The sequence below is a fragment of the Sinohyriopsis cumingii genome, chromosome 3, assembly GCF_028554795.1.
Source record: "Sinohyriopsis cumingii isolate HCF-2022 chromosome 3, ASM2855479v2, whole genome shotgun sequence".
NCBI lineage: Eukaryota > Metazoa > Mollusca > Bivalvia > Unionida > Unionidae > Sinohyriopsis > Sinohyriopsis cumingii.
Window position 1 is genome coordinate 127868372 of NC_142963.1, and position 26522 is coordinate 127894893.

A 26522-nucleotide genomic window follows, 5' to 3' on the forward strand; every position below is an offset into this window, starting at 1 on the left:
GGATAAGTTGATATTAATAGGGATAAATGAAGTTGTGATACATAGGTTTTATTGACATGAAACATAACATACAAATAATAGCATTAAACTATGCTGGTAGGTAAAGTGGGTCTGCCTTAGCTATACAGAAAAGAATAAACCTCTTAAATGATATTGCAGTTACCACAAATGCCGTGGTATACACAAATTTATGCCATAGTCCAGTTGTTGAATGAGTTGTAACATAGATTGTAATTAGATACAACTATTCAAACTCAGTATGACTTTTTAATGCTCAAACCTAACTTGTAAATTGGCTGGTGTCAACTTGTCAATGTGTCAGTGTCTACGTGTCAATGTGTCAGTGTCTACTTGTCAATGTGTCGGTGTCTACTTGGACGCAACATAAAAAGTAGTAATTAGTCTTAAATGAATCAACATCTTAATAACTAAATCCAACACAGTAATTAAGATACATTACATTTTATTCAAATCAATGATCGATCTTTGGAAACAGGGGGTCATTGTATTGAAACTCTGTACAATTCTAGTACGTGTTGCAAAAGTACAAGACCGCTCCGGTGGCCTTAGTGGTTAGAGCATACGTTTCGCATGGGGGAGGTCGAGGGTTCGAAGCAAGTCATACCAAAGACTTCTGAAAATGGTACTAGTAGCATTTTAGTTTGGCGCTCATCATTACGAAGTTAGTGTTAGGACTGATTGGCCTGGTGTAAAGATAATGTGACTGGGTGGGACAGGATACCACGTCTGCAGCATGATGCCCCAGTGCTCGACATCACTACGAACTGCCACACTACAGGCATCGTAGTGATATGACTGAAGAATTGTAAAACCTACGTTAAAAACTCAAATCACAAACACTTAAAAGTAGACATACTGCGAGATATACAAAATCAAGTGTATATATTGACTGACATGGAAAAAAGTGACAGTCAATTGATTTTTAATGCTTTGTTAATTATTTTCAAGCACCAAAGTCCGTATTTCAGTTGTTATTAACTTGTTGACGATTGTAAATATCAGCACTTGTAAAACACCATCTCGGTCGATAGATTATGCATTCATGTGAAATCCTTGATTAGTCCTTTTCTGATTGGTATTTATAATTTTCATGTTTTTTTGCAGAGGACAGTTGCCTACAAGCAGGATACACCTTTAATGATCAGCTTAATTTGTGCATATACATAAATCACACTCGGATCACCTGGGAAGCTGCACGCGCTACATGCCGGGCTCATGGAGGGGATTTACTGAAACATATCGATGTCCCCATATTGAATTACCTGAATAATATGCACTTTTATGGTATGTTTTGATGAGTTGTTTTAGGTAATACGTTTTTGATCTCATTTGTGTACATGGTTGATTTGCATAAATAACGTTTGGTGTATAAAAACCTAGTGACCAAATCTAACTAGAATAAAGAGCTAAGAACTGATAGATGAATTTTCCAACTTAATGTTTCCTACAGTCTAGACAATAACAAAGTTCAAGAAAACAAATATTAAATAGTGGAAAAATATCATGCAAACGAAAAGCCTAATTCGCCCAGTGGAATTCATGGTCTTATACAAGGAGTTATTATATTCCGTTGTTACGTCTCAAACACACATAAGACTCAAATATTTGGTAAAAATAGATCAACTAAGCAATGGATCTGTTTGGATTTGATGGGTCTATTCATCCCCTTAATTTCCATTGATATTTAAAACAGGCGTTTTTCGTTCAGAAAAAATGATAAACAGTCATGACAACTGACAGAACCCGTAAGTTCTGAAAATGTTATGACTTTTAAACATCTGAAATTAGACATTTTATGTAGTCAAAATGTCAAAGTGACCCACTCAGATTCGGTATTCCACACTCAGCTGAAGGATCAATTATCATCAAGATAGGTTGAAAATTGGCTCTGTTTTAAGTTTTCTAATGCTTCAAGTACTCGAGGACATGGCCAAACTATTATTATTATTATTATTATTAGTAGTAGTAGTAGTATTACTTGTAGTGTCAGGAGTAGTAGCTGTTATTGTAGTAGATAGCATTAGTATCAGTAGTAGTATTAGTGTGTGTGTGTGTGTGTGTGTGTGTGTGTGTGTGTGTGTGATTTGGATTTTTATCGTAGCTTTAACAATGTTTCAGTCATATCACTACGATGTCTGCAGTGTGACAGTTTATAGTGATGTCTAGCACTGGGGCATCATTCCGCAGACGATACGTAGCATGATGTCCCACCCAGTCACATTATCTTGACACCAGTCCAACCAGTCCTAACACTATTCTCTTAATAAGTCTTTGGTATGACTCGACCGGGGATCGAGCCCACGACCTCTCGCATCAGAGGCGGACGCTCAAACCACTAGGCCACCGGAGCGGTCTGTTGTATTAGTAGTAGTTTTGGTAGCATGAATATTTGTAAAAAGTAGTAGTAGCATCAGTAGTAGAAGTTGTAGGCTTAGGAGCGTTATAATTGTAGTGTCATGGTGATGATGATGGTTATCATAGCACCACACCACCATCACCATCATCAGAAGGGGTAATTGATGCTTATTATTATTATTATTATTATTATTATTATTATTAGAAGATGAGATTTTCAAAGAGAGATACTGGGTTGGGGCTTCAGACATTGGGAGAGAGAATGACTGGCGTTGGTTGGACGACAGTGCAATTCTTCAGAAAGAACTCCTCTTCCACACCGGGGAACCGAATGACTACAACCACGTGGAGGACTGTGGAACTGTTTATCATCTCAGAGATGACAACGGTTTGAAGATGAACGATGACCCATGTAACGCTTCCTTCCCGTTTATATGCCAATTTCATTTTTATGGTAAGTTGAAAATCATGTTCTCTGAACAAAGTGCTATCAAAGTTCGAGACTATATATCCTTTGTCTTTCTGTCTTTCCTTTCCACATAAATCTGCTTTCTATAGCATGCTGGTTTTGTTTGATTAATCTAAAATTGTGCTCATGACGAACTGGTGGCATAAAAACAAACATATTCACCATATAAAATTTTTGGTGTCCAATACTTTTTCGAGTTTGAGAAGCTTTCTTCGTCTATCTGAGCCATGTAATATGTTTCTATTGTTATCGGAGAGGGTCGTAGTAAAATCTGCAGTGCCTACTCGTTAGTCTGGACCCTTAAGTTTGTTTTACTTGAAGTAGGTTTGCGGATCTGAGGATGAATATTATACAGTAGAACTTAGAAAACTAATAGTACTTTAGCCTAAATTTGATTCTAGGTTTTTCGAGATCGCCGGTAAGAGAAAACTCGATATTAGGACTCCTCCATTCATCTGATCTGTGCCGAATATTTGGGAAATCGGTGTTTGACATATAGCAGTTTTACTATGCAAATATGGTGTGATGGCTGTCTCTCTAACCCCACTCATATGATGAAACTTAAAAGATCTTGTTTGACTAAATTAATATATTGCTAGCACCAATTGTGTCATACCTAAAAATAAGTAATACTAGCAATTTTTGTATCTAATAGTTTCATTGTTAGGTTTACATGGGTGCAACAACACTGAATATACGTATGTGAAGGCGCTTGATTTGTGCTACAAGATACATAAAGAAAATCCTACCAGTTGGATGGAGGCTAATTTAGCTTGCCAACTGGAGCATGCGCATCTGATATACTTGAAGAACATCAGTTATGAGAAATACCTGCAGAGTCTGGATTTCTATGGTAAGAGTGAACATAATTTTTGTATCTTGTATAATCCGATGGACAGCACAACTTTTTTTTATTGTGATGCAATAGAATATATGTTAAAGAAAAATCTCCAACTTACAGTTTCGTTCCATTAAAGGAAAGGAGCAAACATCAACATGCAAGTAAACAAATTTTATGAATTTGTGTTAGAAGTAACATATATCATTGACCTCGAAGTTTATCATGGAAACTTCATTGCTTTTCTAATATGTATTAATTAAATTAATTGGTACTCAGACTTTCACACTTTTTGTAAATAATATGTTCTCAATAAGGAACCAATCATTACATCTAAAAGTATAGTTAATGTCTTTAAAGTTTGTTTTTTACTCGAAGTGGAACTTACCCAAGAATTATCCTACAGTTAAAATGTGTGTACTAGTGTTCTTATGATATCCTCGTATCACTTCTAACTCCCGAGTGACAGACAGTGAACAAGGTTTTAGTTCGATTGATCTCCTCGTATCACTTGTAACTCCTGAGTGACAGACAGTGAACAAAGTATTAGTTCGATATATCTCCTTGTATACAACTTGCTTACCTCCTACCGCAGAACAACTCGATAACTGTCTGCGTTCATTGCTTGACAAACATGCCCCAGCTACCAAGTGCAGAGTATCAATTCAAAAGTGTTCTCCATGGTATAGCAGTGTTAGGGACCAGCTTCGCACTGCTAAAAGAGACCGCCATGAAGCTGAGAGGCTCTGGCTTTCCACCAGACTCACTATTCATAAGCAAATCTATCAAGTCGCTAAGAAGAATGTTACAAATATAGTCCATGCAGCGAAATCAGCCCACTACACTACTAAGATCATGGAAAGTTCCAGCTGCAAAGAGCTTATCGAGATTACTAACAAGCTAATGTCAAGGAACAAATCAACACCACTTCCAACTACCTTCTCTCCAGTCGACCTTCCGGACATGTTTGCAAATTTCTTCCGTGACAAAGTACAAACCATTGGAGATAAGCTTGACACCCCAATTTCAACTGATTCGTCGTCACCATACAGTTGGGATACATAATTTGAGCGGCAACCATTAGCAGTATTTGAACCTGTCTCTATGGATTTTGTACGTACAATCGTGATGAAGGGTGCCCCAAAGTCATGTGAACTTGATCCAATTCCAACATCACTGCTGCTTGAGTGCTTAGATCCAGTATTGCCTTCACTAACTGATGTTATTAATACCTTTCTCTCATCCGGAGAATTCCCATCATTTTTCAAAACTGCCATTGTAAAGCCTCTGCTGAAGAAACCAACACTAGACCATAACGATTTAAAGAACTACTGCCCTGTTTCTAATCTCCCATTCATATCAAAAAGGTTGTTCTATCCCAGCTTGTATCTCATCTAAATTCAAACAGTCTTTGTAGCAATGTTCAATCTGCATATCGCCCTTGCCACTGTACTGAAACTACTCTTCTAAAAGTAATTAATGACATTCTTTCTGCGTTGGATAGCGGAAAGATTACAGTCCTCACCCTCCTTGATTTGTCTGCAGCATTTGACACAATAGACCATGATATATTACTTCACCGTCTCCAGCATGCATCTGTGTGAGAGAGCTTGCCAGTAGCTTCTCGTGGGTCGGTGGTTCTTTCTGGGGTTTTCCCGAGTTCTTCCTCCATCATTAATACTGGCCGCCATGTATAGCCTATCGTGTGCTGAAAAATGGCGTTAAACCCTACAACAACAACCAGCATGTATTTGGCATTCATGATACAGCCTTACTGTGGTTCAAGTCCTACTTGGTCAACAGGACACAGATTGTATCTGCAAATGGAATACACTCCAGTCCAGTTGATCTGTGTTGTGGTGTTCCACAAGGGTCTGTTCTTGGACCTGCTCTCTTCATTCTGTACACTCAGTCGCTCTCAAGTGTCATAGATCATCATCCAGTGTCTCACCAATTGTACGCTGATGACACCCAAATATACAAATCTAGCCACCCAACTGAAGTTGATGCTATCATCCAAGGTGTAGAGAGGTGCATTTCTGATATGAAATCATGGATGACATGTAACAAGCTGCAGATGAATGATGATAAAACTGAGGCCATTCTGATCACAACAAGACTTTCTCATTTACATCCTTTAACTCAAACAATAAATATCAGCAACACTAACATTAAATTCACACAATCAGTACGAAACCTAGGTGTTACTCTGGACAGTACTCTCACATTGCACCAACATGTCATTAACATATGCAAGGCTGCATATCTTGAGCTGAGACGCAACAGCTCCATTCGCAAATATCTTTCAGTTGATACCACTAAAACACTTGTGTGTTCATTAGTACTTTCAAGACTGGACTATTGTAACTCAATTCTGTCTGGTTCATCTCAATATCTACTCCAGAAACTTCAAAAAGTTCAAAAGACAGCTGCTCGAATCATACTTAGAGTACCACGACCAGAGCACACCTCCCTGCTGCTCTGTACCCTACATTGGCTATCCATTTGATCCAGAATCAAACACAAATTTTGTTCTCTGTGCTACGTTTCACTGTCGTACTCTAGTCCAACATACTTGTCCGATCTCACCCATGTATATACACCAGCAACAAACTTACGCTCCTCTTCTGACAATCGTATACTCATTATTCCCACTAATGAAAACAAAGTCATATGGACAGCATTCTTTTGCATACCAGGGCCCAGCAACGTGGAATGAATTGCCCACTGAACTTAGACACAAAGACACAGTGATCACATTCAAGAGTGCTCTCAAAACTCACTTATTTCGACTGCAAGAACAAACTTAAAGACCTAATAATGTTTCCTATCTGAAATATTCTCAGTATGTTTTTTATTTTTTAATGTTTTTCTGATTTCATGGTGTTTGATTTTGTAATAATATTATTATATGTTTTTTATCTTATAGGTGTTGTCTAATGCTGTAAAGAGCTTAGAACTTCTCAAGATTAGGTGCTATACAAAGTCCTTATTATTATTATTAATTAGAGTAATATAATGTTCCAATTTTGTTTCTTCTTCATGGATACGAAAGTCATCTAATACAAGTTTGAAAGCCCTTTGTTTTTAACACACACAAGGGTCATCAAATATAAGTTAAATTCATCTTTTTCTATGATAAGATAGCAATCCTACAAGGATTAGACTGCCTTTCTCCATACATATGTGGGTCATTGATTTCGACTTTGCGTCGTTTTCATACATACGTGGACCAATTAATTCGACTTTGCATCATTTTGGTACATACGTGCGTCATCTAGTTCGACTTAGACCGTGTCGTTTCCCCTCATAAATGACAGTAAATGGTAAGCATAACCCTTGACACACGTTTAAAGTAATGTTCTTCTTGGGCGTAATGATGGATCTCCATCTGTATGATAGAATGGTGATAACCGTCGACATCTAGCCTTTATTAATATATATTTATTGCTATGATTCTTAAATATCCACGAAACAAATCAAAGTCTTTGCAGTTTTTAGTTTATCTTTGGGAAGAGAGTATTATCAGAAACACCTATTTTGGACTCCTGGGTGGGTACAGCTTGTCTTCAAGAATGTATGTCATCCCAATCAATGTTAGACCGAGTCGTTTTCGTGACTTCTTACCTGATCGGTTTTTTTTTCACGTGTGCTTTTTTTGTGATGACAGCGATAATCAAGCATGCAGTTTATGATTTCCTTGAGTATACGTTTTTGTTTAAAATATTGCTATAAGTACTTGGAATAAATTTTTAGTTAGTATTTTGTCAAGATAGAAAGACAATTATACACAATTTGCAGTATGACAACGTTTGCCCAAGCATACTGAAAGACATGGAATCTGAACGCAGAAACTCTTTCCTTGCATTTCTAGTTCAAAGACCCATGACCCTGAATTGGACTGATTGGTACCAATTGGACGTACCAAATGAAACAGTGCTTTCCTAAAAGCTTGTTATCCACGTCTATGAAATTGTAATATATACTCTGTTGGCGTGACAAGTACAGACCCAATTACGACAAAATTACTACAGGAGTTTGACACGGGTACGATGCGAGTGCAGACACGGGTACATAAACGTTCACTACCCACGGACTACTGTTATGATTTGTATCAACGCTCGAGTGGGGAATAAACCGGCCACTGTTATTTCAATTGTATTACACACATAACATGTGCACAAAATGGAAGTTTTCGGTGAGGCCGATATTATTGATTGTGACTATACAGCATCATCTGTGGAGAGTCATTTTCTGTGAGACTAAACTACTACTGCAGGAATAGGATTTCTGACTGCTACTATACAGTATAGAAATATAGTTTTCTTTTTGTGGCTATATTTATATTGGCTCTGGCGGGGATTGTGTGAGGATATTATATTTAACAAACGCTGGGGTATATATATATATATATATATATATATATATATATATATATATATATATATATATATATATATATATATATATATATATATATATATATATATATATATATATATATATATATATATATATAGTATGTGTGTGTGTGTGTGCGTGTGTGTGTGTGTCCTAAAAGTTTACAAATTTGATGCTTATACTATTTGGATAGAATTTATGAGCATATCTAATGTGGGAAACACATTATTCGAACGATGAAGAGTTTCTAATGTTGTAGAAAAGATAAGTGCGTCATACAGATCTGTCAAAGAGGCTCAAAAGAAATATCAATTTCAAAATAGGATCCGGGGCATCTTGATTAATTAATTGGGTATCGAATTTTCTTTGAACAGCATCAACGCATATTTGGCGAAGAATACAACAAAAAGCGAAGAATCACTGTTTGTCATGGTGCAAGAAAACGCCAGATAGTTGACGCATAGTGACAAAGACAGTGCGTGCGACAATATTGATAGTGCCTCTGGCAATTAAAAAGATACTTTCAATATTAACATAACAATTGCACCCACACTCACTATCCAATGGGATATATTTTTTTATAACACCCTGTCTACTGGATGTGATGCCACGTAATGAAGTCTGCGGTTGATGCAGTACTCAGCGATGTTTCATTTGAGCTGTTCTTGGTGGACACCGACTTAAGACACATTTTACATGAATTTGTTGGTTTGTTTGTTGCTGATCAACCATATAATTTTGCCTGTTTATTTACATGACCCTCGTTCCGCATTTCAGATTACCATAAATGAAGAGCTTATACTACATGGTACTGTGTTCTTGCTCAGTTAGATGAACTTTCATTTACATGACACTCAGTAGCATTGAGACGCAATCACTGCAATGGTGAATGCCTTAGAACATGATAAATATGTAATAGAACACGCCATTGCGATTACTCTAAATCACATTTCCTAGCATTACGTGGTCTAGATCAAGGGTCGGCAACCTATTTTATATCGCGTGCCACTTTTTTTCCAGATTAATTACAAAATGAACGAGCTCGTGCCACCAGTAAGAGAGTAACACTGTTTAAATCGAGATTTTTTGGCTGCCCTTCGCGTGCCACACACGCATGCCGTAGGTTGCTGACCCTGGTCTAGATGCTCAATCATGTCGTAAATATGACAGTTGTAGGTTGCTGACCCTCATGTCTTAAATATGGCATCGAGTAAAGTAGCGTAATCCATGACTGGAGCGATTGAGATGGAAATTGTTCACCATGTGAATTTGTCAATTTGATTATGCCACTAAGCCGTGACAGTAATGATGCATTTAAAATCACAAGTCCGCGGAATCATATCGGTACTCGTGTGATCCTCAGCCGTAAAGACACTGAGGCCATTAATAATTAAACTGAGAAAACCTTTCCAAGGATTTTTGGGACGTTCGAAAACTTTTCAAGACAGGATCAGGATGGAATGTAGGCATACGCATCAAGGTTCAACTGCATATTTCCCCGCTAAATCCTTTCACGGTTCGAGTTACATTCCAACACAAGCACATATTCTGCTGCAAGCAGTAATCAATATGAAAATTGATTACTGTTGACGTTTTGCATAGGCTCTCATGTCTGCATTGTATACCGCAATCGTTAATCAAGACCAACCTAGAAATGCATGCAATACCTGGGTGAACATAAATTGGGTAAAACATAATTTCGTTTACAAGTTACTGACTTTAGTAAGTTTGAACTAAGTAATTGTGGCATAACTGATACCGTATTTCCTGGGAATGAAGGTTTCGGAAATCGAAATACACATGCAGACATTTTAATATTGATTTGTTATTGTTACACTGCCACTACGTGTGGAGCTAACATTTCCCACGAATAGTATACTGTCATAGTAATTACAAGGGTAAACATTTTCCATGCAGACTTTGCATGCATATACGTTGTAACCAACAGCTGCTTGACTAGCATAACGTTTGCCTTAGTGGAATCAAAAAAAAATTCTCAGCGTACGATTATGCTTAAACCTGATAAAATCATTTTGAAATTTACATTGGTGCAAAGAAGAATGAAGGTACCATATATACGGGACTTTGAATGTCTCAAACACGGACAAATACTGGTTGTTGATGCATATTACCACCAATGATATGTATGAAGACATGGTGAGACGTTGATGGTAATGAATTTAACACCAGTTAAAATCCGAAAGATCATCCACTGGTTAGTAACGAACACAAAAAGGTTTGTAAATTCAAGGACGAGTTCTTGGGTAAACCTATAGAGGAGTACGTGGGACTGCGCCCCAAAATGTACTCCATTGTGGTTGGTGGATCAAGAAACGTTAAGAAGGCAAATGGTGTTTGAAGAGTGGTTGTACAAAAGGATCTCCGGCACGACAGGTACGAGAAATGTCTGCAGCCACAATGTGAGTGTGCACACACGGCAAATATAATCCGGTCAACGAAACATCCGAGAGTGTTTTTTTAATTATTGCACTAGAGTAGGTTTGTCCACATCTGTCACCAAACGGTTGATGCTTCCAAACGTAATAGCTACTTACGCATTCGAGCATGCGTATATCCCAAAATAAATTTTGACGTTAGTTTGGTATGCGCGGAAACAACTTGCAATTCCTATCTACTCGGTGGTTCTATCACAGAGCGGTCTCCTGCAGGTGCTAAATGATAACGTGTTGGTTGCCTCTGAGCATCAATCCGGTCAGAGATTGTAAATACATTAATGGACCAAACCGGGTCAGTAGTACGACGTTGCCTATCTTTTAACTCCCCAGGTTCATACGGACACCGAACGAAAGTGCTTCTGAAAGGATTTAAATAACTGTGTAGGTAACGGTGACATTCATCTGTCGAATAGCCTCGGCGGGTTTCAATCCAATCATGCTCGTGGTTTCATTAAGTAGTGCTTGTATGACTAATAGAAGTCACGTTACCCACTCGTTATATCAAGCACTCAGTGCCGAGACCTCATCAATAATTTCTGTGCGTACCAGTGTCGAAATATGTGTTCCACAATGGCTTAATCGCGATGTATATTAACAAGTCCAACACGAACTCTCACCGTATGTTTTTCTAACAATGCTGCAACGGCTCCGAAAAATTCTTTGGCCGGATTCACTTGCAACAGTTATGGCCATGTTAGTAGTGAACGTGCATGAATAACATTAAACGCACCTGCAAGAATCGCTGAAACTTTCAACGTCAACTTCTCTTCTTTGTATCCACTAGTGAAAATTACGATAGTTAACTAGTGCTTGTATATATGCCCATTTATCCGATGATTGGAGAAACAAAAGATCAGCTTGATGAATTTCGTTGTGCGTCCTCATATCAAACCAGTCACGAGAATTTTGTCTTGGTGCGAGTAGGTAAAATTGGCAGAATGGTTGTTTGGCCAACCACGCTCAAGCAACCTCGTGGGTGACCTTTACTGCGCTCACGAACTGTCAACGGCCACGCTGATTGTATTAGATCTTATCCATGTTTATTATATTCGTGTGCTTTACCTCAAGTAAGTTTACTTTGTCCACAAATGACTCTCTTGGCCTTCAGGCCTTCTTACAGATGATTGATCTATCAGTTTGTTCGAGCGTAGGACTGATCGCGTTCAAGTCATGAATGATCATCAATATGAGTACGTTGACGTTTACGAATATCACTTGATGCTTGGTACACTAGATTATGTTGGTAACATCGACACTGTTTATAGTCGTTTCTCTAAGTTTCGGTTAGTTGTTAGAATTAAGGCATATTTCCAGCCTTTAAACAGGCCAGAGTAATTGTGTCTAGGAATACTCTTTTCACTATTGTATTTCCTACACGGTGTTCCCGATAGCTTCCTTGATGCATCAGCGACATTGACGGTAACATTTTCTTAAAACCCGAGTTTGCGTTTACCAGTGGACCTGGAACCGGAGGTTCTCACAAACGTCAACTTCTCTATTCCACAACGAATGCAAGTTCCAATGATCGCAGTTCTACCGTTACGTGTTTAAATCCATGTTGGATTTGAGGTACGTGTTTTGTGCTGCATCGCATACAAATATATTGTTTCATGGGTCACGGAAGAAATATTGTGCTCCAACAACCAGCAAAGAGTGTATATGATGTATAGAACAAGTAGGCATGCAAGGAGTTTACTTGCTTTACGCAAGGATCTGACGAGCTGTTTGACCTTCATTATAAAAATACTGGATACATCTGTAGCTGAAAGAACATTGCGAATACAAGGAAATGCTTACAGAATTTATGCAACTATTATTGACGGCAAGACAAACTCCCAGTTCGCAAGTACCTTCACTTGAACCCTACGAAGCTACGGTTGAAAAACAGGCAGAAGTGGAGAAAAAAATTGAAGTTGCTGTCGCACCCGAACCTGTAAGTACACGCTTAAAGAAAAAAATGTCCATGTTTAAAAAACAATTGCATCCTTTAGCAATCCTACACCTCCGGTGGAAAGGTTTTCCCAAGCTGAAGATGAAAGACGAAAAAAGCAAAAACAGCAGCAACGTGCAGTTACAATCCAAACTCAAACATCTAAACTCACACGTAAAAAAGAAGAAGACAAATTAAAAAGATGGCTTGAACAACAAGAAAAGTAAGAAAGAGAAGGTCTTGGTGGATTGTCTGAACCTCACGACCATGTGGATCGTTAGAAACACACATAAGGTCGGGTAACGCGGGAAACAACGCACCATTTTAGTCATTAATGAGTCCACATTAATTTATCAGCATTTGCTCACCAATAACATCATGGACCCTGGTACGTTTCACATGTTGATGCATGAACTTGCTGAAGACAACGATGATCTATTCAACCAACGTGCGTACAACAGCGATGATGAATTCTAAAGAATTTTTTGCGACATAAATGCTGATATTTAGCGTGTCGTTGAAAAGACAACCCCGAGCGTTACCTCCATGATTAAGATTTCATTAAAGAAAATTGTATGTGCAATGTTTTATACCAATAACCGCGGGGAAGGTCGGACCCTGAAGACTGCACATCGCATCGTTACTCATTTATTGCAGATGACCTAATATTCGATCGCGGCCGTTTGGGGGATTCCTTCGAATAACTCATTTATGTTTTCGTCAGGCGGTGGCGCCACCTGGAACGTTGTTTAACTTCCCATAGGTACATATGACCTTGAATGGATAAATAATGAGATCTGAGAGAGGATGGCATTGTTGACTTATAAGGACCATCAAATGTACATACGATTACACCAGCACTGATATCTCCATCAAATCTCCATCGTACGAGGTTGATAGTGCGCTGTCGTTGTTAAGAACAGTTCTTGGATGGCCTGAATATATTAACAAAGTTTCCCCCAAACGAACAAATTTTTGCGTACAGGACTCGACGGTACCAGTCGCTGTTTTACGTAAGTTATTGTCAGGATAACCACCACGACACAGGTAAATCTGACTGACTGGGACGTCATCAGTGGTGGTTTTGAAGCTTCATCCTCGGCAACGCAAACGTCGCTGGATTATATATCATTTGGTTTTGGTCTGAATGATGATCCTCGGTGATCTTTTATCGATTACTCATGCAGCGCCCATATATCTTTCATGTCACGATTGCCGTTTGGCACATATTTGTTTCACCCTTGCGGACCAGAACTGGCATATGTGAGACCTACGCGGGGAGATTGTGACGATACAATTGTGCAATATATCGACATGATATTTATATACAGTGACGGTAGTACGTAGAGGCGTGATACTAGTGTCTGGTGTCAACTCAAGAAAACTCGTTTATATGACATTTTACGCAAATATAATTGCCTATGTTGTCCAGGGATTATATACAGGCTCACCAAAGATATTCACGGCCCTGACCTCGAGCACGCAACAATCGCCAAACAAGTAGCAATGCGAGTCTTTGATAACATTAAAAACGTTGCTGCTAATAAGTTGAAAAATCTGGGATTTCATACATAGACAAGAATGTCATTTACCGCTGATTTTATTCAACGCTAGCGTAGCAAACTCAGCTGAAAGGCCAATATGTTGACATTTTGTTCTTAAATGGTTGTGTGCACTCGAGCGTTCACCAACTCCTGTAAACATTTGTTGATTTTACCTTGTCACTTAGAAAGTATGCCTATTGATATTAAAGGACGTTCAACTAGCGACGACTGATGTGGATTTGACCATGTTTGTCACCAAAGCGGTTTGGATTGAGATTACCAGCCCGATTGTTGTTGACGTTTACTCGTGCGATTTTGTGATTTTTGAAGATCAAACCGAAAAACTTGAAACATTTAAATTTGACATTGAAGCTATTGTTTTGAAGCTGCGATGTGCTGTCGCAAAGAATCTGGCTGAAATCAGTGAAATTTGGTGAATCAGAGACTCTGGTATGCCGATTGCTTTTATCAAAGACAATGTTGACGATGTTAGACCTACAACAAGACAATAATTGGATGAAAAGAGATACCTTCACAACCACGATCAGTAATTTTAAGGGGCATATTCGGGAAGATATTGATCAGCAAAGGAGAGAAAAAGAGATTGGTATAGTAAATGGCAGATTTGTTTTTATTGCTGTCAAGGATGGCTGGAATACACATAAACATCAGGTCTTAAAGGTGCGCGAATTTGGATTGTATTTGTTTATTATAAACAGATCTAGAGAAGACAGGGATTGAGTGACATTACTGGTAAACAATCAGCATAATCAAAGATCAACCGTGATACGTTCCCGTAGAGATGAAATTGATAAAAATGTTTCATATATATATGATATCAATATCATTATTATTAGAGATGAATTCCCACATGGTTACTTTTCAATATCTGGTGTTTGTGTCTAAGATTAGATTCATCATTACATATAAGGGTGCATAATTAGTTGGATAGGTTACCATAGACGCCAGCGTTCATGGTGATTTTATTCCACTTCTTGATGAATATTTGCTTCAGAGTGAAGTTAGGAAACCGTCGTCTACACTAAACTATCATCTTTTCAAGGGCCGAATAGTCAACAGTTGGGACCATCCTGATGTACCTAGTCTAGGCCAGCTTGGTGTTATAACATTAACACGCGAAAATACCCTGTTGCTGACTGTACATTAAGGCATGAAAACACTCAGGGATTGTTTCTACAACGATGAATAATTATTCGCAGATAAATCCAGCCTGGATGCATTCCCAGTTAATTGATCTTGCACAAAGACGAGTACAGCTGTTTCAGATACAAACCAATGGCGCAATCAATATGATTGTAAGTGAACTTGATATCCCAGAATGCAACAATGCCAGTTTAAATATTCTATAAGTGCATATTTCATATGACTGCATGGCAGTTGTACTAGTAAAAAGGGTAACCAGCCCAATATGGGCACCAAAAAAAAAAAACAACTGAAAATTAATTGTTGATGATAAAATTGAAAGAATTTTATATGACCATTTAGATCTGAATGTACGAGTATTTTGATTTGAAATTATGGCAGCACTGATATTTTCTCATCTTTTTAGCTTTTAATATTGTTTTTTGGAATTTCACATTTTCCAGGGAGGGTCACCATAATATTTTCAGTGCTTAGGGCCCTGGAAGGCCTTAATCCGGCCCTGTTGTGCGTGACCAACCTGTCAAGCAATTATACTTCGCGATCACATTATTAATAGAAGAACTATGATACACACGCAATTTTACAGACGCGAAAAAATAATCGAAGTGGAGAAAAAAGCAATATGAAATCACCAAGAGAATCTTATTAACATGAACTATAGATGCGTTGGTTTTGGGGTAGCGGGAATCGCGACTATGTTAACTATTACAGGCACAACACTAGGAAATGTTGGATACATATCATTAGTAACCTGTTTCACAGTGGTGCTGGTAAAATAATGTTGTTACAGCTGCATTTGCGAATACTTTATACTTTGAATTTCTCGTGTCGTCACAAACAGTCTCATACAATTTCCAAACTGTACTCAGTAGCTATGGAGGATAAAACGATTTGCATGGATGAGTTCAACTGTTTTAGCGGAAATAAAAACCACCGGCGTCTCTGATCACAGTTATGGAACGGGGGAGGGGGTAAAGAATTTTACAGGCGGTGAAAACTAAGTAAATGATAGCATGTTTGCCCGTGTACTTATGGTGTCAGAATTTTGAATCATAATCATAGCTCGTATGATTTCGCAACGGAGTGATTGAAAATAGCGGTTTTGTAAGTTACTTATCTAGGTTTAACTCTTCTACCACATATGAATTTCCTCTTGCATGGGTTCCTGTTGAAAACTTACGCAGATTACAATCGTGGGTTCTACTGTATGCGCGCGTGATGTGAAAATAAAATCGTGTGTGTGTGTGTGTGTGTGTAGAAGGCGTAGACCTAGATCAGTAACAAAATGCAAATCCCCATTATCATACTACTAAAGGCAACTGGAGTGTATTGTTCTATTCAGAGGCACTCCACGGCGGTATAAAGAAGCATTCTCACTAGTTTTTAAAGGTTAGGAAAATCTTACTATCGGATAATAAAATTTTATGCCAAGTACCGGTCACACCTCTTTCTTGGCACAACTCAAATTCCATGGAGTTAAATTTTCTTCTCTTCTCACATGAACGGGAAAGATGCTTTTAATCTTTGGTTTAGAGGTGTCGCTGAAACAAGGAGGTAAACATACACCCTCTTTTTGTTGGAATCATGACATTTATTAGTTAAAGAAAGCAACTATTTGTCTTTAGAGCATGACGATACACACAGATACTGGATTGGAGCCTCGGATTTGAGACAGGAGGGGAATTTTGAGTGGATAAATGGATTACCGTTAGGAAATTTGCAGTGGCATGAGCACGAACCCAACTCATTTGAAGGAAATGAGGACTGTATTAGCCTGATGTATTTCAACTGGGACAATTCTCTCATGATCAACGATGACGTCTGTTCAAAACACTTGTATTATATATGTCAAGGTACGTAAATTCTAGTATCGTACAATCCTTAAATCCTTAAATAAAATGCAGTAACTTGTTTTCGTCAAATGACCACTGATAATTAGATTAGGCAGGGATTGTTCACAAGCCTAATTCAATTGCATCTATCAGAGGATACACAACATATGCCGTTTATATAGATTCATTCTATTAATGAATACTGAACGTACCTGTTGAAAATAGGCTGATAGATATCCATTCTGGATTGTGCTGTAATTGCACCAGTCCCAAACTACATTGCAATTTATCGACTCTTACCATTAAATTTTCCCTAATTACATTATACTTCTTTGTAACGTTTCATTCCATCAACTAATACAGATAATACATATCTCTATCTCTGTACGTGTGTTCAGACAGTTACAGTTGGTAATAATATTGACTATAAAATCATATGAACTTGAATTTTGATAGTGTCAACATGTTTAACTCACTTCGGTATAAGAAAACGTTATCTTATGGTGTGGACCTTCTTCCAGTGTGTCGTCCATCTAAGGTCAAACAAAAAATGTGTTTCCGGTCGGCGGAAGTTTCCTGTTTTTTATTGAAGACATTAGCAATTTTTCCCCATTGGAAAATAATCACAAAAATCACATTATATATTTGTGCCTGGTGTTTAAAACAGCCTGAATAAATGAAATGACTAATACCAAGGATAGAAGTTGGAGGTGAGCACATATAAAATAAAATAAAACTTGGAAACCCAAATTCACTATAATGGGAATAAATTAAACATTGTTATATTTTATACATACTTAGGCTTAAAGCTTTTTCATCCACCGAAATCTAAAACATTTAGCTAATATCTTATTAATAAAGTCGGAAAGTAATATTTTCACACATAACCACGCACACTCAAACACACACACACTAAAAAGAGTAAATCAATAATGAACAATTAAAACCAAAGTAACTTCTAGGAAAGTTTGCGTTATGGGACATACATATGGACTTGTGAATTCAATAGCAATGAAATTCAACCTTGATTTACTTGCATTGAAAAAATACAGAATACATTTTAAAATGCTGTTTGAGGAGGTGAAAAGACGCTAAATAATTGTATGTGCCGTTGGGAATTGGGGGATATCACCTATTCTCGAGATTGTTATACTGTAGTGTGTTAAATACGATGACAATGTAAACTGTTATCTTACTATACAAAACCTTTTTGTTTTAAACCGATAGATATGTGTACTGTTGTTATATTTTATGGTAGTGTTGAGCAACTCAGTTTTTATCTGCCTGTCTGCATTGGATACAAGGAATTTTGAAATAAAATGTTAGGTTTATATGGTACGTGTTTAGGCTCGAATAAACAATAACAAAAGAAAGAGTGAAAAGAACAGACTTCTCTGGAGAAAAATAAAACACTGTAAAAGTAAACAAAAAATAAGAACTTACGGTTTTAAGAATCAAATCCAAAAATAATCCAAGAATAATTCACGAATAAAATTGTAGAAATCCTAATAATGAAATGTTATAATGAATTCAAGTTTGAGTCCCGATGAAATTCCAAGATGGAAGGCGATGACGTATGCTGTATCCTGTACAGTGCTGTTGTATACAGTTCCTTATCGAAACACAAGAAAAAAAGAATCCGGTGTTGAATATCTAATTTTAAAAAAAAGAAATGTCTTTGTTCAAGAATTCTTTATGAGCACTGAAATATTTCCAGAGAAACGAAATAATCTTTTAGAATCAAAATAATCTGAAGACAAATTAACATTTAAGTCGAAAACTGGCTACAACAGATGAAAACGACTTGACATCAAGTGATTTTGAGACGCAGAAGAGGTACCCGTATGAGGATCACGTGATCATGTTTACATCACGTACTCTCAACATGGTTCTGACAAAAAACAATCATTTTACTCTAAGAATAACATAAAAAACGTTGTTTACTTCACTAAAACTATTTACAAGTCTAGAGTCACGTATTCAATACAGCCTCGATCTCAACCTTATTATTCCCACAATAAAAATAAATAAAAAAAGAGCTTGTTCACGTGGCTGTTACTAATTTTTAATTAAGGCCAGGAACTAGGTAAGCCTTATGGATTTACAGTTAGAGTCAGGTCAAACAGATTTTCTGAAAAAAATTTCAAATCACGTAAACAAGATTATATTATAATAGCATGTAATAGAATTATAAAAAAATAAAGCTGACAAACAAACAATAAAATTGAAATCAATACAAATTAAATCAGATATACGTAACACATAGTTCACATGGTTAATATGCTGATTTGCAAAAATTCAAAACTTATTAAAATTGTAAGTTTTATTTTTTATGGCATATATAAAAGGCCTTTACCTCCAGTCACAACTAAGATTAAATATACCCATCTGTCCTGTAAAGGATAAAAATACCTTACCAGTTAGCTCACGTATACTTTAAATTAAAATTGGCATCTAAACTCGACCCAAATAATCGCCTTAAAACAGACCATGGAACACAAGTAACAACGCTGAAAATGAACTACATCCACATTGTGAAATAAATAATGTGAAAAGAGAACAAATTCACAAATATTTTAATGTTAGCAGGTAAGCCATAACATAATCGAAAGTCAAAACAGGACGGTAAGTTCATAAACAGCTTTATTTCCAATAAACTGTTAAAATTGCTACTGATGTCCTATTATTCTTATAATTTTGTCAATAAATACTCTATACTTCAATACTAAAACATTATGTTGTAGACTACCTTATCCATTTCCTTAGTTAACAACCGTACAATCCATTTGTGTTGCATAGGGAAAAAGGTTTTTCTTAATAAAGTTATTCGCATTCTTTCTGGATGAGGTAAACTTCCGTTTCTCTTTCTGTTTTATCACGCACTACATCGTCATCGTTTTGTATATGGTAGTTTGCAATACAAGTCAACGAAATTGCTTAATATATGGCACGAGCTATTAAAGTAAAACATATACTTCTTGGATTCACCACAGAAATTGCGAAATAAATTCTCTGTACGGCAGGATTATCTGACAGTATCAATCTACTGTATGGAAGACACATTGGCTGCAATCCGTCACTATCTCAAGTCAAGCTTCCAAGAATGAAACAAGAAAGAAATTAGAAAATTATGGTCATTGTTAGTCAACAACTTTTGGAGTTTTGCCAAAGTCAAGACATTACGAACTACGTGTACTTTTGGTCACCCTCCCCCGCTTCGGCTTTTATCCTTTTGAAATAGAAACTTCAGGCTGGGGCGGGTGTAAATCACTTCATTCCTCAACCACCCCAAAAATCACAAAGTTTTCACTGTGGTGCATAGAGTATAACATTGTATTACTGTGGATGAGTAACACAGGCATGATCTGTCTGGGTTTGCATCTACATACGCCTTTCAAGTTATATCTTATTTCATTTAGTTTTGTTTTCCTAAAGGAAAATTACTTTCTTTCATATATATATATATATATATATATATATATATATATATATATATATATATATATATATATATATATATATATATATATGTATGTATATATATATGAAAGAAAGTAATTTTCCTTTAATTTGCCGCGTATAGTGGAGGGCGTGTTATTTTAATTGAAAAACAGTTGTATATTTGGATTTCTTCGTCTTAGTTCTGTCAAATTATATGATGTATATTCTTTTATTAGCAATGGTTTTGTGACAAATGTTCAACAAATAGCATTAAAACATTGATTTCCCCATACTCGTTTCTAGATCTCGAACTTAAAACCAGCAGCAGATTTTGAACAGAGATCTAGAGATCCAAACTGAGTTAAGCGAGTGCTTTCTCCGGAGGTCATTTGAACCGATATGAATAGTTGATGGGGATCTGGTATATTTTGGTACTCTGACCAAAATATTGTTTTATCTACAATTTTTACTGGAGAATGTTGGTGACCTTGTCAAGATTTAAATAAATGATTTTTTTAAAAAAAATCAATATTCAGCTGACCAAAGGTTATTAAAAGACTGGAATGTTGTGAAGGCTGAACTGTATTACTGGTCTCAAGCACCAGTATAAACCCGTGTTTGTTAAAACCTCGGTTTGTATTCTATTTTTTCTGCATCAGAGGTGCCTCGTTGTCGACCAGACTACACCTATGTAAAGGATATAGATCTTTGCTACAAGATTCATCACGAGAACAACTACAATTGGGAACAAGCTCGGACTGTTTGCGAATCGGAGGGAAGCGATTTGATTGTGATGGACAATAGGCCCCTTATGGAATTTCTATACCACACCCTAGATAACGATGTCACCAACAGTAAGTTTTTCTGTCTCTTTCTTAGTCCAGTGTTGGCATTTCGATGGCTTGGCACATACTATATATTCTCAAAGCTTCATGACTTATATTCACTTAGTTTATGATTAAAATAAATAACCCTGTAGTAAAATGAAATAATTAAGCTTTAAAACGTGCCTTTATGGGATGTTTCGGTTACGTACAACCCAATTTTCTTATCCCTGTAAAATATAGACTATTGATATGGCTGAATCGAGACTGTTTGATACTATCACAAAACGTTGAGATCTGAAAGCTTCAGAACGTCAAGGGATAACTAAATATCGTATAGCACAATGTAACTTGTTTGCGTCGGAACATCAATACGTCTAATTATCGTACAAAGTACCGTGTCTTTTTAGTGCCAGTACGTCAATAAATGTATGCAAATTTCGTATGATATACTGTTACATTTTAGTGCCAGAACTCAAGACATACCGGTGAATATCGTATGACACATTGTGTCTTCATAGCGTACGACATATAGTGACTTTTTAGTGTCAGAACATCCAGACATACGTATAAATGTCGTGTGACATACTGTGACTTTTAGCGTTTGAACCTCAAGACATGCATGTAAATATCGTCTGACATTCTCTGACTTCCTTGCGCCAGAACGCAAGATATGCTTGTAAATTTCGTATCACCTGGTGTGACTTGTTTGCGCAAGAACGTCAAGATATACATGTAACTATATTATAAGATACTGTAACTTGTTGCAAGTAAAAGTGGTTTTGACATACTAAAGCATAACTTTCAGCAATTTTGCTCATATCAATGTATAGTAGAACTTTAAAATTATTGTATGAAACGTGTTGAAATGCAGTATATTACTGTTTATATATATATATATATATATATATATATATATATATATATATATATATATATATATATATATATATATATATATATATATATATATATATATATATATATATATATATATATATAACTGTCGGTACCCTTCACATACAGTGCGTGCAGTTTAACATATCACTTTAAGTGATTCTGCTGATTGGTCCAAAAAAGAAAAATAAAGACTATGAAATTCTTGCGATGTATTCTCTTTACTGATTGGCTGCGACCGTGGGTAATTTTCCTTTCCCCGTCTTCTAGAATTTTATAACTTTTGCCATTGACATTTTGGCCACCATTTTTCAATTCGACTGCCCAATGGGGCGTAAGGAAAAAAAGTTACGTCCGTCGGAAGGTGGCTAATTTACTCTTCAAGGGCTCATTACAAATAAAACTAAAGGTATCTGTCAATGGATATAATTCTGAGGGGACGTCTAACAATTACCCAATCCTATGACAAGAGTGGTTTAAATGTTAACTTTTAGGAGAAAATAAAATCACTTCTGTTTAGAAAAGAATGTTGACATATTCAGGTCTCCCAAATGACCGAATGTTATCCAAACGCGGTAAAATAAGCCCAACGAGCTGATGTTTCTTATTATATTATGCAGTTCCGACACTAAAACCAAACTGTGTACATCTACGGTACTGTTTCAAGTCAAATATTGCACACATACATTATAGTTAATCTGGAATTTCTGCATCCAGTAATCATCATCTCACACGAATATCCAACAACTGCAATGCTTTGCAATGGAATTGACACTGTCGGTGAAAACTAAACATTCGCATTAAAATCGTTATATATGACTTGACTACCGAGTCAACTATGTGATCTAACACAGGATTTTACATGCTGTTTGATGATGATGTTTGTGTCAACTATTCTATTGATTTGGAAGGACAGCTGATCTCTGGATTAATAATTTGTAGATATAGTCTACTTTTAAATGTTACTGGTTATATAAATGTACATTATTAATTCAACCAGATGAAATATTCGGACAAAATCCAAACCTCATCCAAAGCATTAGTTGTTTGCAATTTTGTAAAATTAGTCATAAATCTTTGCTGAATTATCACGATGATGATCAGATTGCGTGCAAGTTCATCAAACAAAATACAAACATGCATCGGTGAACTCAGGAACAGCAATCAGCTATTTTTCTGATAGCAATCTGGATACAAACTGTGAATTTGGAATTTTAGGTTTTTGTTTGTCCAAATATTTAAATAAGTAAAAATTGAATCAAATCCCTCCATTAGCCCTTAAAAAAATGAAACATCTAATATCATGAATAGGCACGTGGGTTTAAAGTAAAGTGTTTTTGCATTTTATATTAATTCATTCAAAACAATGTTCGTACATGACTGATTCATATGTTATTTTCTATGATAGTTTAATGGTATAGCTGAGAAACAAGTTGTAGTATAATACTAAGTAACACAGACTAACTTGTATCCTAATTGTATAGTCTCCTAATAATTAATATGTAATATTTTTGGCAGAACAGGATGAACAATACTGGATCGGCGCGACTGACAAAGTACAGGAAGGGAACTTCAAATGGGTAAACGGTCAGCAGGTGGAGACTAATTTCTGGCACCCAACCGAGCCCAACAACGCCTATGGTGATGAAGATTGTGTTGCACTCTGGTGGTACAGTGACGAAAGGCACCTAGGAATGAATGACGTTCCGTGTGAAAAATATACAATGAAATTTGTATGTCAAATGAAATGGTAACTTCAGGCACAATCTGCACAGAACTATCCAGTTCAGAAATTAGTGGCATATTATTTCGTGGAACTACTTAACTTAAATTTAAGTATTACAAGTTATTCTGATTTATGCACATGGTATTAGTTATCTAGAAAGAAGTTTTGTTTATATTGTTATTCATGTTCATTTGAATGTTTTCCAGATTATGCACGGATGGATACAAAATTGATTATGGTGAAATAAAATGCTGTGTCACTGATGCCAGATTGCGACATTTAGTAATAGTTTGTTTATTTAAATTAGTAAAAGATTGATTTTTTGAATCGCGAAATAGACTCAATAGGAAGTATGTTTGAAATTATACTGAAAAATACCCAACCATTAGGAATGTAAGTTCAATTTCTAAGACCACGCCAATAGCTTTGAAAACATAAGTTTTGATCCACTTAAAAAAGATCATTATCATATTTTACTATATTGCTGCGCAACATCTGGCTTCCTGCAATATAAAACCGTTCATTGCTGTTTTGATTTATCGTTATGAAGCGTCCCCACTTCTAAAGTATTTCACGGTGACTTTACAATCTTATTTCTACTTAGTCATCAACAAACCTATCTATCTATCTACCCACTGACCAGCAAGCCTAGTCCGATAAATCAACCCCTCAGATATGCGTTGATACTGATGGACGATATGTGGGTTTGATGTCACCTGTTTATTAAAATGTGCACTTTTGCTGCATTCAGATCTTTCAGGAGCACACCTGCCTATAATTTAGGCACTTAGCGGTATTTGGTAATAACACAACCATAGATAGCGCAAAATTCGAAATGGCCACAATACAGATTGTTGTGCTATTCCACACGGATTTACAAGTCGCCGAAAATAGGATTCGGTCCGGAAATATTATGTACATATCACCAAAAGAACCACTCAGTCGAAGGTAGCTCAGTAGCTGCGAGAAATACTGGTAAGTGTATACACTTTTCACGAATGTGTGTAAACAGGATTGATTGCAGAGTTTTGCAGAATTTAATGAATAGGCGATATCATCCCCTAAATCCCCAGTCATTGTCATCACAAGTGCGGGGCTGACCTCTCGGCCGACAGCCAGACTATCAATCCGTCTACCTGTTCATCAAACAATCCATTTATACAATATACAGTTTTAAATAACATGATTTCTGTTGATTGAGTTGGTAACATAAAACGCAGAGATTGTATTCACATCAATATTAACACAGTTACAAAATTTTTTAATGGAAATGGTTAAATCGAGAAAGTTTCTTTTTATCATTATAATTAAGAAGTGTGGCTCACCATTGAACATAAAATATGGAATGGTTTTTACAGAAAGAACAAATCGGTAAGGAAATTCTGCAAGGAAAACCTTGTGCAGTTACAAGGGAGACATTTAACCACATACTAGATGATTTGATCTCATTCTTCTCTCCCTTGAAGCAAGTATACGACAAGCGATTTCTCAACATATTTCTAACTATGAAAATAAGCTTATTAAACCAGAATGATCGCCTAATGCCTTCTTTCTTTCTCGAATTAAATTTAACACAAGGAATGACAGCAATTGAAAATGTATAAAAGTTATACAACGAAAGCAATGCAATTAGAAACAAAATCTCCTCCAGCTCAAGGGGAAAATTTTATCAATTATTATATTAAAGCAAAACTGCTGTTGTAGATAAAACAAATTTGGCAACTCACATTATCGTTACTTTTTCTTGAATGGTCATATACATAAGGAATTGTGTATCTTATCTTTAGGTGGGGTGAGGGTTGGGGCTAAATTAAAAAAATATTAAAATAACAAATAAAATGAATAACACCCGTTCGTTGCTAGAGAATTGTTTTCACTTTGATATGTCTCAATTTGTCTGCGTGTGTGAAATTCAGTCATGAGAAGATCCTAAACAAAGGACAAACAAAACTGACATTGCACTGAAGGACCCCCCCCCCCGCAATTAGAATGGTTAGTGCGTGTTCAGCCTGTGTACTAAATGCAGACTTTGGCGCTTTCTGTGACGGAGATTACGCATTGTTTTGTGTGTGCGAACGTTTGTTGGATCATGAAACAAGAGTCTCAACTTAAGAGTTCAAAGTTTTCCCCAAGTACTCAAGTAAACGTCTTTCTTGAGTATTCCGGTAAATGTTTGCTGGGGCGCAAGAGAAAATTGTTTTATTTCGAGAGTTAATTGTCTTCCACCGTGTAGTCTGGTAGACGTTTGCCGGAGAAAGAGGTAAGAGCTTCAGAGCTGGAGTTTGAATTCGTTAACGTTTACTCCGGTAAACGTTTGCACAAAGCCATGGATGATCTATATTTTGATGTGATCAGAACTAAGTACATACCTTATTTATATCAAACACTTACAAAACGGAGACTTTAAAACACACATACACACATACAGACAGACACAGACACAGACAAACAGACGCAGACAGACACACACATAGACAATTGTAGTGTCCCAGCAGAACGAGAGACTAAATGTTTGAGTACTTGTGACGTCACGAAACCACTTAGTTCATGTAAGAATATGTATTTTCATTTTTACTGGCAGAATATTATCTGTGTCTGTGTCTGATTTGGATTTTAACGTAGCT

General features: G+C 36.5%; 1 protein-coding gene across 2 annotated transcripts in view; it reads left to right on the forward strand.

Annotated features, from left to right (window-relative positions):
* The window catches only part of LOC149803817 (C-type mannose receptor 2-like), a 53452-nt gene extending 29278 nt beyond the window's left edge, over window positions 1–24174 (forward strand). The window contains exons 9-14 of one of the 2 annotated variants that reach the window (XM_089951443.1): window positions 1126–1305; window positions 2585–2830; window positions 3513–3698; window positions 16804–17031; window positions 21111–21305; window positions 23691–24174. In XM_089951443.1, coding sequence (XP_089807569.1) covers window positions 1126–1305; window positions 2585–2830; window positions 3513–3698; window positions 16804–17031; window positions 21111–21305; window positions 23691–23926 — 1271 coding nt within the window. In that variant the 3' untranslated portion in view covers window positions 23927–24174. Of the gene's footprint in view, window positions 1–1125; window positions 1306–2581; window positions 2831–3512; window positions 3699–16803; window positions 17032–21110; window positions 21306–23690 lie in introns of both variants that reach the window. The other variant, XM_089951442.1, reaches the window with a different exon arrangement.
* Window positions 24175–26522: the final 2348 nt, after the last annotated feature.